At 35.4% G+C, this 17,228-nt stretch overlaps 1 protein-coding gene across 1 annotated transcript in view; it reads left to right on the top strand.

The window, feature by feature from the left end:
• Positions 1-17,228, top strand: part of COL24A1 (collagen type XXIV alpha 1 chain) — a 390,193-nt gene that overhangs the window by 244,958 nt on the left and 128,007 nt on the right. The window contains exons 32-35 of the mRNA XM_064372593.1: positions 1,498-1,551; positions 13,682-13,735; positions 15,504-15,557; positions 16,128-16,181. Of these exons, the coding sequence (XP_064228663.1) occupies positions 1,498-1,551; positions 13,682-13,735; positions 15,504-15,557; positions 16,128-16,181 (216 nt within the window). The remainder of the gene's footprint in view (positions 1-1,497; positions 1,552-13,681; positions 13,736-15,503; positions 15,558-16,127; positions 16,182-17,228) is intronic.

The raw sequence follows: 17,228 nt of genomic DNA, 5'->3' as shown, positions 1-17,228 counted from the left end.
GATAAAATAGTAATTGTGATTAGCTGTATAGTTATCAACTTTCCCAAGACCAATAATGTAGAAGATGCAACTTACAAATGGGTCATCATGTTATTTATTGTCAGTAGTCATCAGTGTCTTGCACACAGTAAATGCTCAATAAATCTGACGGAGCCGGAGAACACAGAATTTGGTTTAGGGTTCTATCGACTTCATATCTGATTCTCTCCTTTATGGCACTACAAAGAATGTAAAGACAGGGAAAAAAGGAAGTTACAGATTCAGTATGGTTATTTCTGGTTATCTAGGTTTTAAGACTCCTGTGCCTTGCCAGGGTTTAAGGGTATAAGTCATACTTATTAACACATCACAAGGACATTATTATTTTTGGAAAAAAGAAACTTTATATCAACATTAAAACTATAAAGAAATCCAGATTTAAAATAATTTTAGATAATTATTTGTCACAATATAGGAGTGAGGATTAAATAAAAATAGAAGTAGATATAAAGAACTCCTACAACTCAAGAGTTTTTGAAAAAACAACCTAATGGAAAAATGAGCAAAGAACTTGAATAGACATTTCTCTAAAGAAGATATACAAGTGGCCAGTAAGCACATGAAAAGATGTTCAACATCACTAGTCATTAGGGAAATGTAAATCAAACCATGATGGGATACTGTTTCACAAACATTAGAATGCTATTATAAAAAAAAAAAAAGAAAGAAAGAAAATATTGTGGCCAGGGATGTGGAGGATTTGGAACCCTTGTGCATTACTGGTACAAATAAAATAGGGGGTCTGCTATGGAAAACAGTTTAGTGGTTTGTGAAGAAGTTGAACAGAAAATTACCATATGATCTATCAGTCCCACTTCTAGGCAAATACCTAAATAATTGAAAAAAGGGACTCATACAGATACTCGAATACCCATGTTCATAGCTGCATTATTCACAATAGCCAAAAGTTGAAAGTAATCCATATTCCTTGATAGGTGAATAGATAAACAAAATGTGGGATATGCATACAATGGACTCAGCCTTAAAAAGCATGAAGTTTTGACACATGCTACAACAGGGATGAACCTAAAGACATTATGCTAAGTGAAATAAGCCAGTCACAGAAAGGCAGATATTGTATGATCTCACTGATATGAGGTACTTAGGGTAATCGAATTCATAGAGACAGAAAATAGAATGGTAGTTGCCAGGGAATAGGAAAGAAGGGGTGATGGGGAATTAATGTTTAATTGGTACCAAGTTTCAGTTTGGGAAGATGAAAAAGTTCTGGTGATGGTTGTACAACATTGTGAATGTACTTAATGCCACATAACTGTACATTTAAAAAGTGGTTAAAATAGTAAGTTTTATGTTATGTGTATTTTACCACAAAAGCAAAAAAAGAAAAGAAGAAGAAAAGTTGGGTGGAAGGATCCATAAGGAAAGCTAAGGTAAGGAAACTGTCTAAAACATCTTCACACACCACATTTCCTACAAGTTTTGCCTTTATTTGTCCAGGGTTTACAGGGACTGCCTGGAAGTACAGGTGACAGAGGACCTGCAGGAGAACCAGTAAGTTTATCTTTATACTCTTCTAATTGTGTGTTTCTCATAATGTACATTTACCTTTATATTATTGCTCTGTTGTGCTGTAACTGGTATGTTTTAGAAAGCAACATTTACCAAAGACACCATAGACTAATTACATAGAATGAAAATTAATAGTTTTTCGTGCCTTTCTGGTTTCATATAGTCAAATATGGTACTGTTTTTCTGGAGCTGTTAAATCTAAGCATATTTCTGTTTTCAACAAAGAAAATTCTGTTTTACTGAGTCTCAGAAATTCTCTTTCTGAATGGCTTGTTCTTATACTTATTACATTGCCACACACACACAATCACATTTATGAGGCAATTTCTATAATTAGGAGACCATACAGAGAGAAGCCAAATTCTACATCTGATGGGCCAAAATGTGCAAACATGACAGAAATGCTGTTACATCAACATTACAAAAACTTACATCAATATATAAACTTATGAAATTGTTATGAAACAGTTTCATAAATATGATTCAATTATAGAGCTTCCATGGAAGGTAAGTTGTGACAAGGAAAGACCTTGTCACACCTACTTTCTTACAATTTATTCTTTATTGCCAATGAAGTCATTATTCTGGTTAATGGTGTTAGATGTAATGTGCTATAATGTGCTTCTAAGATATACAGTACAATATAGTCTTTCAAACCATTTCATTGATTTTATCATCAGTTCACACAAAGGTTTACAGGTGGCGTTTGTATAATTCATTTAGTTTGTAGCAAATGGATAATTCTAACAGTTAAAGAGCTGTTTTTACCATCGCTTTTTCTTCATTTTTATACTTAACCTATGATATAAGCTCTCAAAACAGTAAGTAAAGATTTGACAGTACATAGAGTTCTTTCCAAATAGAGAATCTTAGATATGTTGTTGATTTTTTTTTTAAGCTAAATCCTTCTTGGTTTTCTCTCCATTATGCATGTCTTAACCTGCCATTCCAATCCTGATATTTATCTGAAAATAATGCAAATTTCTTCAGCATTATTTATTTAAGTATATTCTCTAAAAAGTCTGTAACTTGCTTGAAATCAGAGACAATTTCTTATATCTTTGTAATCCACTTTCTTGTATCTTTGTAATCCACTTTCCTGGTATAATGTCTGATATATGTGTATATATATACACACATTATATATATATAATATATATGATATATGTATATATATATAACATAATTATATATATATAATGTATACATATATAAAATATATATAATGTTTTATATATATAAAGCATTATATATATAATGTAAATGTGTAACATATATAATGTATATATATATCAGACATTACATATATATATCAGGTGATATATATATATCAGGTGATATATATATATGTAATGTCTGATATACATATATATATCAGACATACTAGGAAAGTAGATTATACATATATATATATTTGTGTGTGTGTGTGTATATATATATGTAAGTACAAGATGGGCATAGAAAGGAGGCAGGTGACAAAACACACACAGCTTTATGAGGGCTATTGTCAACAATTTTTATTTTTATCCTTAGAACAAAGAATGTTATTAAAAGGCTGGGACTAGCTTTATTATCAGATTATTTAGTTTGTTATCTGATATCTATTTTGTAAATATCAGTCGAATCACAAAATGGAAGGAGCCAAGAATGGTTGGCTATTGTAATAATCCAGATAAGAAGCAGCAGTACCTTTTTTATGATTAGAGAAAAGAAGTGGACAGAATGATTCAAAAGGATATAAAATAAATAGGAAATAAAGATTCTGTATGTGACGTATAATTCTTAAATTTATGGCTTATTAAAGAGTTGATGATGCTATTCACTGAAACAGAAAAAAAAATACAGAAAAGTAGGTTTGAGAATGGAAGATTATAAAATCAGTTTATGCTGAATTTGAAGTGTCTTTGAGAAACGTGAAGTTGGCAGTTGGATTCAGAGCAGAGGAATGACTGAAGTTAGAAAACATTGGATTCATTGCCTATAGGAAGCGTATAGATGACAGAAAAGAAAAAGATCTAAGGCTGAGACTTGAAGAGCTACGACATTTACAAAATACTGGCAGAAAAGGATGAAACTGCACAAGAAACTGAGAGAATAAGAGGAAAATCAGATAGGAGTTTCAACCATAACCATAACCCATCTTAAAATATTCATGATAATATTAGATCCCCTTAGAAGTATGTAGGCATAAGGTAGGATAGGCAAACTACAGCCCTCAGTCCCGTTATGCTTCTGTAAATCAAGTTTTATTGAAACACAGCCATAACCATTCCCTTATACTATAACAGCAAAGTTGAAAAGTTTTGACAGAGACCACATGATCCACAAGCCGAAAATACTTACTGTCTGGCCCTTTGGGAAAGAAAACAGTTTGCTGACCCCAGATGTACATTTAAATCACATATGTACAAAAAGAAAATGTCTAATCAATGCAAACCTGAAAACAAATAATGTCCCTTTGTTTACATCATGTACAACCTGCACAACTGTACCCAGTTGCCCTCAGTAAGAGGAGAATGGTGGCATTTGTTTATTCTTTCTTTCTTTTATTATTTTGTTCATTTATTCTTCCATTTCAGAAAACAATTTGAAAAAAACTCCTGAACTGAATACTGTTAATATCTCTAAGTATTGAATACTGCCTTCAAAGAAGCAATGAGGGGAGTGTTATACTCTAAAATTAATTCTTCATAAGCTTGCTTTATAATACCCCCTGTAAATTTAAAAATATTATTTTCTAGCTACTCTTTCTTAGATTCCAGAAGTCATTTCCACTTATCTCAAAAAATAGTTAATAGGATTCTCATGTTAACTAAAAGTGTATAATAAAACTTCACTCACTTTCCCATTAGATAACTTTTAAAGGTAAACAAAGTGGCAACAATCTTAGAGACAAAAGATAAGAGTACCCTATATCAGCATCTCAGTAGAATTTTGACAATAACAAAGTCAAAGAGAGCAGCCAAAATAGAGCTGGAGATGAATTTCACTGACAAATAATTGTAAAAATCTAAACAAAAAATTAAGTAAAATTTTATCACAGATATAAAGAATTACCCACCTCAGTGAAGTAAAAGGAAGATTACAATCAAGGAAAAGTTAGTTATTATTAAGAAATCCATTAATATATCACAGATATAATGAAAAATACAAAAACAAGTCATCTAAAATTCAACAACCATTTTTGATTCTTTAAAAATCATTGTATGAAATTCTTAAGTTTAATTAGATCCCATTTATTTATTTTGGCTTTTGTTGCCATTGCTTTTAGTGTTTTAGTCATGAAGTCCTTACGTATGCCTATGTCTTGAATGGTATTGCCTAGGTTTTCTTCTAGGATTTTTATGGTGTTAGGTCTTATGTTTAAAACTTTAATCTATCTGGAAATAATTTTTGTATAAGGTGTAAGGAATGGATCCAGTTTCTGCTTTCTGCATATGGCTAGCCAGTTTTCCCAACACCATTTATTAAACAGAGAATCCTTTCCTTATTGCTTGTTTTTGTCTGGTTTGTCAAAGATGAGATGGTTGTAGATGTGTGGCGTTACTTCCAAGGCCTCTGTTCTGTTCCATTGGTCTATATCTCTGTTTTGGTACCAGTACCATGCTGTTTTGATTACTGTAGCCTCATAGTATAGTTTGAAGTCAAAGGGCTAATATCCAGAATCTATAAAGAACTAAAACAGATTTACAAGAAAAAACAAACAAACAACCCCATCAAAAAGTGGGTGAAGGATATGAACAGACACTTCTCAAAAGAAGACATTTATGCAACCAATAAACATAGGAAAAAATGCTCATCACCACTGGTCATTAGAGAAATGCAAATCAAAACCACATTATTGAGATACCATCTTACACCAAGGCTGGCGTATCACGTGATTAGAATGGTAATCATTAAAAAATCTGGAGGCAACAGATGCCAGAGAGGACGTGGAGAAATAGAATGCTATTACACTGTTGGTAGGAGTGTAAATTAGTTCAACCATTGTGGAAGACACATGTAGTGATTCCTCAAGGATCTAGAAATAGAAATACCATTTGACCCAGTAATCCCATTACTGGGTATATATCAAAAGGATTATAAATCATTCTATTATAAGACATATGCACACGTATGTTCAGTGCAGCACTGTTTACAATAGCAAAGACTTGGAAACAACCCAGATGCGCCCATCAATGATAGACTGGATAAAGAAAATGTGGCACATATACACCATGAAATACTATGCAGCCATAGAAACGGATGAGTTCATGTCCTTTACAGGGACATGGATGAAGCTGGAAACCATCATTCTCAGCAAACTTGACACAAGAACAGAAAACCAAACACCATATGTTCTCACTCATAGGTGGTTGTTGGACAATAAGAACACATGGACACAGGGAGGGGAATATCATACACTGGGGCCTGTTGGAGGGTGGGGGGGATAGGGGAGGGATATCAGGGGGTGGGGGGATTGGGGAGGGATAACAGGAGAAATACCTAATGTAGGTGATGTGGGGATGGATGCAGCAAACCACCATGGCATATGTATACTTATGTAACAATCCTGCATAATCTTCACATGTACCCCAGAGCTTAAAGTATAATATAAAAAAAAAAATCATTGTATGGAGAATGGGTATGGTGGCTCATGCGTGTAATCCCAGCACTTTGGGAGGCCAAGGCAGATAGATCACTTGAAGTCATGAGTTCAAGACCAGCCTAGCCAATATAGTGAAACCCCACCTCTACTAAAAATACAAAAAAAAAAAAGCCAGGTGTGGTGGTCCACGCCTGTAGTCCCAGTTACTCAAGAGACTGAGGCAGGAGAATTGCTTGAACCTGGGAGGCAAAAGCTGCAGTGAGCCGAGACCACTGCACTCCAGCCTGGGTGACAGAGCAAGACTCCATCTCAAAAAAACAACAAAAAAAATTATTGTGTGTGAAACATAATTTGGCTTGTAGCTGAATCCAGTCTTTCCCCAAAAAAAGACTAAAAAAATCATAGTGTGAAAGTTGTCAGAACCAAAATGGAGTCACTGATGTTAAGAAAATAAAAGAAAAACCTGACAAATAGAGCTGAAGGCCATAAAGAGAGAATTCTCATTCTTAGATGCCTGATAACACAAACTATCACAAAAAATTACAAAACCGCAACCTTGCGCAAACGACATTTACACCTATATACAAAAAATACTTCTGAAAAGACATCTGCCCAGCAACTGCCTGTCCAGCTTTGGACTGGTGTTACTATTGTTTTTCATATTTATATCCAAGGATAATCATTTCAAAACAATTATATAATCCTTATCATTTTTCCTTTAAAAACCATTGGCTTCCTTTATCTCCCTGAATATGTACATAGCTTACTAGGGCATGCATATCCCCATTGTAATGCTCTATTTTAAAATAACTGCCTTATTTCTTTTAGAGAGCCTCTTTCTCTTTGTTATTTAGGTTAACAACAGTAAAGTGTTTTCTGGGCTGGGTCTGGTGGCTCACACCTGTAAACTCAGCACTTTGGAAAGCCATGACTGGTGGATCACATGAGGTCAGGAGTTTGAGACCAGCCGGGCCAACGTGGTAAAACCGGTCTCACTAAAAAAAGAAATACAAAAATTAGCTGGATGTAGCGGCCCATGACTGTAATCCCAGCTATTCAAGAGGCTGAGACAGGAGAATTACTTGAACCTGGGAGGTGGAGGTTACAGTAAGCAGAGATCGTGCCACTGCACTCTAGTCTGGGTGACAGAATAAATAAGTAAATAATAACATGAAGTGTTTTCTGGTCTGAAATGTATGGAACTTAAAAGTCATCACTCCCATCCTCACTACAAGAAAAAAGATGAACACACTGAAAATCAACAACTCTTCTTAAATCTATCAGAGAATTAAGGTCACAAGACAAACTACTGCCCCCAAAATGGAGAGACAGACAGGTGAACACATAGCCCACATCTGGACAGTAGGAACACTTTAAACTGTAATTAGCAAGTTACCAGAGACTCAGTGTAGACCAGCTTGAGTGTTAAAAAAAACTCAGAAAGGGCCCAGTCTTTGGGAGGCCCCTACATGTTCCTGAGTTTTACTTCCTCCAGGAGCCCTAACAGGTTCTCACTTTAAAGACAGAGAAAAATGCCTCCTGCTTCCAGCAGAGGGAGAGAGATAGTATGATTTTGAAACATACCTAGTATTCTCTGATCTCCTAACAGTGCTTGCCCTCCAGGGAAATTATTTATCACAGAATAAACTGGTGTTTTACCAAAGACCAACTAACCTTTGGGAAATGAAAACCGAATTTCACCTCCCTCTAGCCTTCAGTTGAAGGAAGAGAAATATTCCACTCCAGCCCTCTCTGGCCTTTGACATGGGAGAAGGGAAATATCTAACTCAGACTCACTAAAAGACTGAGACCAAATCATAGAACTGTAGAATGCTCCTCCTATACTCATAACTTATAATCACATCAGTGGGGCTCCTCTGCACTAACAGATTATAGCTGAAGGAACTGTGCTACCAACCCACTTAAAGAGTCCCTCGAAAAGTTAAAGAAAACGGGAGTCAAAAACAATATTAGAGGACATTTTAGCCTCAGACACCGCAACTACAACAACCAGTAAACACAGCCTAACCCCCAGCCAGATAACAAAATATCACATTAAAGGCCTATTCACCTTGGCTTTATTTACATTTACATCATGTCTGGCTTTCCAAAAAGTTACAAGGCAAGCTAAAAGGCAAAAATCGCCTGCAGAGACAAATAAGCAGAAACAGACTCAAGGATAGCAGACACTTTGGAATTATCAAACTGGGAATTTCAACGTGAAAGAGAAATAAAGTCTTTCTCAAACAAAAATTTAAGGAGTTTGTCACTAGCAGATCAGCAAGAAGTGTTAAAGAAGTTCTTCAGAGAGAAGAAAAGTGACATAGGTAAGAAACTCATCTAGGAAAGAAGAGTGTTAGAGAAGGAATAAATGAAGGTAAAATAAAATATTTTTATAATTCTTAATCGATCTAACAGATAATTTGTACAAAATATTAATAGCAACAGTATATTTGGTATTACATCTCATGGATAAGTCAAATGTTACAAGGAACCAGAGGGAGGAATTGTTATAAAGTGCTAGCACTACTCATGAAGTGGTATAGTGTTATTCTAAAATGGACCTGATCAATGGCCATAGCACCCTGAATGTCCTCAATCTCATCTGATCTTGGATGACCCTAAACAGGGTCAGGACTGGTTAGTACTGGGATTGGAGATGACCTAGGAATACCAGGTGCTGTAGGGTTTTTTAAAAAAGGAAGAAAATGGACCTGGGTTAACTGTAAATATGTATTGCAAACTCTAAAGTGTCCACTTTAAAAAGTTTTAAAAGTAGTATAGTTTGTTTACTAAGCCAGGAAAGAAAATTAACTCATATAAAATGCTTAATTAAAATGAGAGGCCAGGCTAGGCACGGTGGTTCATGCCTATAATCCTAGCACTTTGGGAGGCTGAGGCAGGTGGATCGCTTGAGGTCAGGAGTTCGAGACCAGCCTGGACAACATGGTAAAACCCCATCTCTACCAAAAATACAAAAATTAGGTGGATGTGGCGGGACGCACCTGTAGTCCCAGCTACTCAGGAGGCTGAAGTAGGAGAATCACTTGAACCCAGGAGACAGAATTTGCAGTGAGCCAATATATGCCACTACACTCTAGCCTGGGTGACAGAGTGAGACTCCATCTCAAAATTAATTTATTAAAATAAAATGAAATGGGAAGCCAAAAAAGTAAAAAGAAGAAGACCAAAGAAGCAGCAGCAATAAAGAATAAAGACAACAAACGAAAACTAACAACTATGGTATATACTAACTCGACTATATCATAGTCACTTAAATGTCAGTGGTCTAAGTGAAGCAGGAGCAGCTGCAAGAAACAGACCTCTCAGACACCAAACTAGGAAGGAAGAGGTTATTTATTTTGGCCAGGAGCAAGGCAACATGTTTGTCTAACAGCCAAGCTCCCCTAACAAAGAGAAGCTCTGCCTTTATATAGGCTTACAACTCTAGATATTACACGTGAAAAGGTTTTGTGTTTACGGCCTTAGAAATTACATGTGAAAGGGTCTTGGGTTTACAGCCTTAGAAACTACATGTAAAAGGCTCTTAGGGTTACAGTTTTAGAAATTACATGTGAAAGAGTCTTGGTCGATGGAAGAGGAGTCTGGTGGGGGTTTGATCTTATTTAAGTAAAAACAATGCCTTCCAGAGAGATTCCCCATACTATGCCTGCTATCTATAGGAAGGCGATTTATACATAACAACAAAACCGGGCAAACACATCACAAGGAAGGAAAACTGTAGACCGATATCATTCATGAACATAGATACAAGATCCTCAACAAAATATTAGCAAATTTAATCAAACAATGTATAAATGGAATTATACATCATAACCAAGTGGAATTTTTTTCAGGTATACAAGACTGGTTTAACATTAGAAGGTCAATTAACATAATCCATCACCTCAATAGGCTAAGTAAGAAAATATGATATGAGAAGATGCAGAAAAATCATTTGACAAAATCCAGCACCCATTTTTGATAAAAACTCTCCAACTTGGAATAAAGGGGAACTTCCTCAGCTTTTTGAAAAACATATTTTTCTAAAAACCTTGTAGCCAACACTATACTTACTGATGAGAAAACTAGATACTTTTCCATTAAGAACAAGGGAACAGGGAAAATATGTTCCTCCTCTTTTCAATTTTAACTCCTATTCAGCATCGTGCTGAAAGTCCTAGCTTGTGCAATAAGAAAAGAAAAGAAAAAGTGTACAAATTGGGAAAGAAGAAATAAATCTTTCTTTATAGATGGCATGGCTGTCTGTGTAAAAAATCTTCAAGAACTGATTTTTTAAACTCCCAGAAGTAATAAGCAGTTATAATGAGATTGTAGCATAACAGGGTATAAGTTAATATACACAAGTCAATTGCTTTTCTATATTACCAGCAATGGATAATTGGAATTTAAAATGAAAAACACAATCCCATTTACATTAGCACCAAAAAGGAAAGAAAGAAATAGGTATAAGTCTAACAAAATATAAACAAGACCTATATGAGGAAAACTTTGATCAAAGAAATTAAAGATCTGTATAAATGGAAGGATATTTCATGTTCATGGCTAGGAAGATCAACATTGTTAAGATATTAGTTCTTCACCAATTGATCTATCAATTCAATGAAATGCTCATCAAAATCCAAGCAAGTTATGTTGTAGAAATTAACAGATTCTAAAGTTTATATGGAAACCAAAAGACCCAGAATAGCCAATGTAATATCAAAGAACAAGGTTGGAGAACAGACACTGACTTAAAGATTTACTGTAAAACTGTAGTAATCAAGACAGTATAATATTGGCAAAATAATAGACAAGTACAATTGACCATTAAACAGCACAGGTTTGAACTGCAAAGGTCTTATTTGTGGATTTTCTTTCACCTCTACTACCCCTGAGACAGCAAGACCAACCCCTCCTCGTCTTCCTCCTCCTCAGCCTACTCAGCATGGAGACAATAAGGATGAAGACCTAGATTATGCCCTACTTCCACTTAAGAATACAGTATTCTTTATTCTAACTTACTTTAAGACTTATTTTAAGACTATACTATATAATACATATAACATAAAATATGTGTTAAACAACTGCTTATGTTATTAGTAAGAAGTCCAGTCAACAGTAGACTATAAGTGGTTACATTTTGGGGGAGTCAAAAGTTGTACTCATATTTTTAACTGTGCAGGAGGTTGGCACTGTAACCCTTATGTTGTTTTAAGTGTCAACTGTAGATCACTGGAACAGAATGGTGAGCCCAGAAATAGAACACAGATACACTCTTTGTTCTACGCAATATATGCAATATATAGTCACAAATAAAGTCAAGTGATTGGTGGCAAAGAAGCAAAGGCAATACAATTGATAGTCTTTTCAACAAATTATGCTGAAGCAAGATATCCACATTCAAAACATGAATCTAGATGTAGATCTTACACCTTACACACACGCACACACACACCCCCACACACCCTCAAAATGAATCCTAGACTTAATTGCAAAAAACAAAACCATAAAGCTCCTAAAATATAAACATAGAAGAAAATCTATATGACCTGAGATTTATTGATGAATTTTTATGACGAGTATTTAGCTACATCACCAAAAGCACAACCTGTGAAACAAAAAGTTGATCAGTTGGACTTCATTAATGTTTTTTTAAATCTGCATTGAAAAGACGCCATTAAGAGAATGAAGAGATAGTCCACAGAATGGGAGAAAATATTTGTAAAGCGTGTATCTGATAAAAGACTTGTATCCAAAATATAGAAAAAAACATTTAAAAGGCAACAATTTTCTTAAAAAAAAATTAAAATGTTGACAAAGGATGTGAATAGACACCACACCAAAGAAAGTATAGAAATAGGATAGAACCATGTAAAGCTATGCTCAACATCATATGACATTAGTGAATTGCAAATTAAAACAATGATGACGTACCACTGTCCACCTGTAACTTTGATAATACCAAAGGTTGACAAGGATGTGGAGCAACAGGAGCTCTCATTCATTGCTGGTGGGAGTATGGAAGACAGTATGGCAGTTTTTTACAGTTTTTTACAAAGCTAGGCATACAGTGATCACACTCCTTGGTGTTTACCCAAATGAGTTGAAAACCTATGTCCACACAAAAACCTGTACAAGAATGTTTATAGCAGCTTTATTTATAGGTGCAAAAAATTTGAAGCAACCAATGTGAACCAATATGTCTGCTATCATTGGACCATGTTTCCCCAAAATTCATATGTTGAAATCCCAATCCCCGAGGTAATAGTATTACAGGGCAGGATCTTTGGGATGCTGTGCCCTTGTGATTGGGATTAGTGCCTTTATAAAAGAAGCACGAGAGAGCTAGCTCACCCCTTCTAACAAGTGAGGACACAACTAGAAGGCGCCATCTATGAAGCAGAAAGTGGACCTTCACCAGACACTGAACTTTCCAGCAACTTGATCTTGGACTTTCCAGCCTCCAGAACTGTGGGAAATAAATACCTGTTGTTTATAAGCTATTAATTCATATTATTTAGTTATAGAATCCTGAGTGAACTAAAACAGTGTCCAATGAATAAATGAATAAACAAACTGTGGTATACCCATACAGTGGAATATTATTCAGCAATAAAAAATAAATGAGCCATCAAACCACAAAAATTTATAAAGGAACCTTAAATGCATACTGCTAAGTTAAAGAAGTCAGTATGAAAAGGTTACATGCTATATGATTTTAACTATATAACATTCTTGAAGGGTAAAACTATAGAGTCAGTAAAAAAATTGCACATTTACTTTAAGATGCAATTTTGTTTGTCACATATTTGCTAAGAATTTTAAGCAGATGAATGACTATGACGTGAATTAAATAAGATACCTTGTCAAAATGCTTAGCACAATGTATGATACTTAGAAAGTGCTTAATACATGTTGAATGAATGAGTAAATTAGAGAGTAAAAGAATGACTATCACTCTTTTCTTTTTAAATACAAGAATAGCTTAGTACATTTATTTTAAAAAATACACATGAGGCTGGGCACAATTACTCACGCCTGTAATCCTAGCACTTTGGGAAGTTGAGACAGGTTGATCACCTGAGGTCAGGAGTTCATGACCAGCCTGGCCAACATAGTGAAACCTCGTCTTTACTGAAAATATGAAAACTAGCCAGGCATGGTGGCAGGTGCCTATGATACCAGCTACTTGGGAGGCTGAGGCAGGAGAATCGCTTGAACTCAGGAGGCAGAGGTTGCAGTGAGCAGAGACTGTGCCACTGTGCTCCCACCTGGGCAACAAGAGCAAAACTCTGTCTCAAAACACACACACACACACACACACACATACACACACACACGAATCAACTAAAGATATAATTTTGTTTATACAGAGTAAAGTAATATCTTGATAAACGTATTACGTATTTATATAATTATGTATTATACAAATCTGTGTTATAAAACTTATATCTAGTTGCATACATTTACTGACATAGAGTAAATTTTTATTCTCATGTCTTAAATTTTATTTTAATATAGGGACTGCAAGGATTGCAAGGTGATGTTGGACCTCCTGGAGAAATGGGCATTGAGGTAAATTTTTTGTGACTCTTCCTCATAAATACTCTACTTTTTTTAAGACTCTAAGATAAAATTAATAATTAGATATATCTTATGAAAAATAATTCTATAGTACTGTTTCATATTCAGAAAAAGCCTAAAATTTCATTAAAAGCAGAGATGATTATTGTACGTCTAATTTTATACATATGAAGTTCTCCTCTAATAATTACGTCATTGAAATGACAGAACAGAAAGTAGATAGAGCTTTCCCTTCACTGATTTAAAGTTGACTTGATAACCTTTCATTCTAGGATATTATATATCCTGTATAGAAGAATACTGAGACATTACCCAGTATAGGATATATTTTGGAATTATAAGCTAAATTTATTATAAATATTCAATCATTTTATTTCTATTGTTTATAACTTGAGCACTAAATAAATTAAAGAAATTCTTCCCTTCCTTGGCTGCTGTGAAACTGCTCTCTCTTGATTTGCCACTTCACCTTCTCATTAGCCTTTCTCAGTCTTGACATGAAGTTGCCCTTTTACTTCCTTGGCTTAGTGATCCTACATCACAGTGACTTTAATTACCAATGTCACTCTGATAGCTCTCAGCTTATTAGCTCCATTGTATGCCTCTCTCCTCAGATTCAATTACTGATTTCCTGTTATCTTTTTAAATATCCACCTAGGTATCCCACAGGCATCTAAAATTCAAAATATCTAAACCAAATTCATTACTTTCCCACTGTTCTTCCTCTTTTTATTCATATCTCAATGAAAGATATCCCTTTTACCCAATAACACAAAACTGAGAGTCATCCTGGACTCCTTCTTCTACCTAATCCTCTCTAATCAGCCATCTTTTTATTTTGAATGGGCCTCTCCCTGCCCATTCTCTCTTAAGTCTACCCTTTCCTTTGTATCCCTATTGCCAGTGCACTAGCCCCCACATTCTTATGCCATGTCTCCTCCAGCTCCTAATATTCCATCATCTACTTGCTGCCAGTTTATCTTTTTTATATCATTCATTTCCTTTAAATGTTTCAAGAGCTCTCATGGCCTTTAGGATAAAATACCAGTTTCTTAACATGATAAGTAATGGTTTTCATGATCTAATTTCTGCAGACCTGTTCACCTGGAACGCCAATAAAACTTCTCCCCAAAGGAAAGCGGGGGCACACATAGCGTGCTCACAGATAAAGTAAACATCTCTAGGAGACAAAAATAGTTGTAACATCAGCAATTGTAGGAACTTTAGGCCTGGAAATAGCCAGAGGTTGCAAGAAGTTATATGTTCTCAAAGTAAAGAAAACTGAAGGCTTCCCAACAAAAATGAACCCACCATGAAAGAAGGCTGGAAAAGAAGCTCAGAGTGTGTGTGTGTGTGTGTGTGTGTGTGTGTGTGTGTGTGTGTGTGTTATAATATGAAAAAATATCTTATTTGCGTATTTTTTATGAAACCAATAAGAAAAAATGAATTTTTTTAAGGAAGTGGATTCCTAAAGGCACAACAGAAAGGGAGAGGAGGAACAAATCCCTTTGAATGAGGTTTAAAGAATGAGAGAAAGGATTAGAAGAAACAGGTCTTAAAATTCTTAATCTTAAGTTGTTTTGACATTTGAACTGTTAAAGGGTGTCAGAAACTATCTGTTCTTATGCTATGAAGTTTATAAAGGGACAGCAATTATGCCCTTTTGAACACAGATAGCTCACCCTTGAGTTCAGTGTTACCATCATCTTCTTAGGAGATTGTTATTGCCTTTGTAATGTGTCAAATTATTCTCTTGTAGGGACCTCCAGGCATTGAGGGAGAGTCTGGTCTGCAAGGCGAGCCAGGTGCAAAGGTAACCTTCTAAAAAATAAAGGAGAGTCTCTAAACTTTCACTATTGAATCCCCAACATTTGTCACCTTTGAATCCCCTACATTTGCCAATTTGAAAGCAGGTGGGAGCCCCCAGATAAAAACAGGAAGTGTTTTGGAACTCCTATTCCTTATGACAGCAGTCCCCAACCTATTTGGCACCAGGGAACAGTTTCGTGGAAGACAGTTTTTCCACAGACCGTGGTGGAGCAGGGGATTGTTTGGGGATGAAACTGTCCCACCTCGGATCATCAGGCATTAGATTCTTATAAGGAATGAGCAACCCAGATCCCTCAAATGCACAGTTCATAATAGGGTTTGTGCTCCTATGAGAATCTAATGCTGCCACCAATCTGACAGGAGGTGGAGCTCAGACGGTAGTGCTGGCTCACCAGCTGCTCACCTCCTGTTGTGTAGCACAGTTCTTAACAGGCCTTGGACAGGTATCCTCTACAGCTTAGGCACTGGGGACCCCTGCCTTATGACATGCCCTCCATAATTAGACATGCAGTCTTAGTAGAAAAGAGCTTAATCTTTCCCTTTGTTTATTCAGGGAGATGTTGGAATTGCAGGCAGTGTTGGAGGAACTGGGGAACCAGGGTTACGGGTGAGTGCCCTTTGGAAACCTTTTTAATACACTAACTCGCTTCTTTCAGAGACTCAAAACTTATTAGTCTAAGCACTTTAATAAATAGCAGAATAACCCTTTCTGATACATTATAGAAAATGTTTGGTTTTATTTCATAATTTCAAATGCTGCATGCCAAACCTTGTCCCTATTCTAATTCAGTAGCATTTAGTCTTAACCTCATATCTCCTTTTCTCAAAATCAGGTATACTCTGTAGAACCCTTGCCAAAAATGCGGGGTCACAGTAATTGTCACTAATGTTCTCATTAAGAAGAAATTAATAAATACCAGTGATCAACTCTCAGGATGGTTCCTGACCTAACAAGACAGATAAAAGATTGAAGTCTAACTTACAGATTTAATTTGGTCTAAAAAAAACCAAACCTTTTAGCACACTGGTTAGGTGAAGAAAAAATTTTTTAAATAAAAAATAAGAAAAATAAAAAACGAAAAAAAAACTTATGATCATGCAAAGCTAACAAGATGCAAGGACATAATTGTAAATTATTGCAATTAGATAGCTTTGAGAAGTTATGCTAATAGAGACAGGCTTTATTTTGAGCTGTGGTAAGGAGTTTTTTCCTAAGATAATTTTAAGAGACATTTGTTCACTAAAAGGCAAAGTAGGGAGATAAGTTTTGTATCTGGCTTTTTCCTTTTTCCTTTCTTTTTTGTGTGTGTGGGATGGGTGATTGGGAGGTGAGGATAATAGAAATGTCAGTGACAGTAAAGATGGAGCAACTATAAATAAGCGCTAATTAATTTACTTTTAAATAATTTCAGTATCAAGAGAGCCAGTCTTACCTTAATAGCTTCAAGAATGGCTCTACATTTCTGCAAGTTCCATATCTAAAAAACAACTAATTAATGTACCAGAACATTAATCTTTACCTCTTTACCTCTCTACTGAAAGGGAGAAAATATGGAAACTCTAAAAATCTGGTAGAGTGGTCATAACTGAATCAAGTTATATTAACCTATGTAAATTCAATACAGCAAAGCACTATAACTTTATGACATGCAGT

Source organism: Aotus nancymaae, unplaced genomic scaffold (assembly GCF_030222135.1).
Source record: "Aotus nancymaae isolate 86718 unplaced genomic scaffold, 86718_ANA_hifiasm-v0.15.2.pri h1tg000007l, whole genome shotgun sequence".
Lineage (NCBI taxonomy): Eukaryota > Metazoa > Chordata > Mammalia > Primates > Aotidae > Aotus > Aotus nancymaae.
The sequence above is the reverse complement of the archived record's forward strand: the minus strand, read 5'-3'. Positions and strand labels throughout refer to the sequence as shown.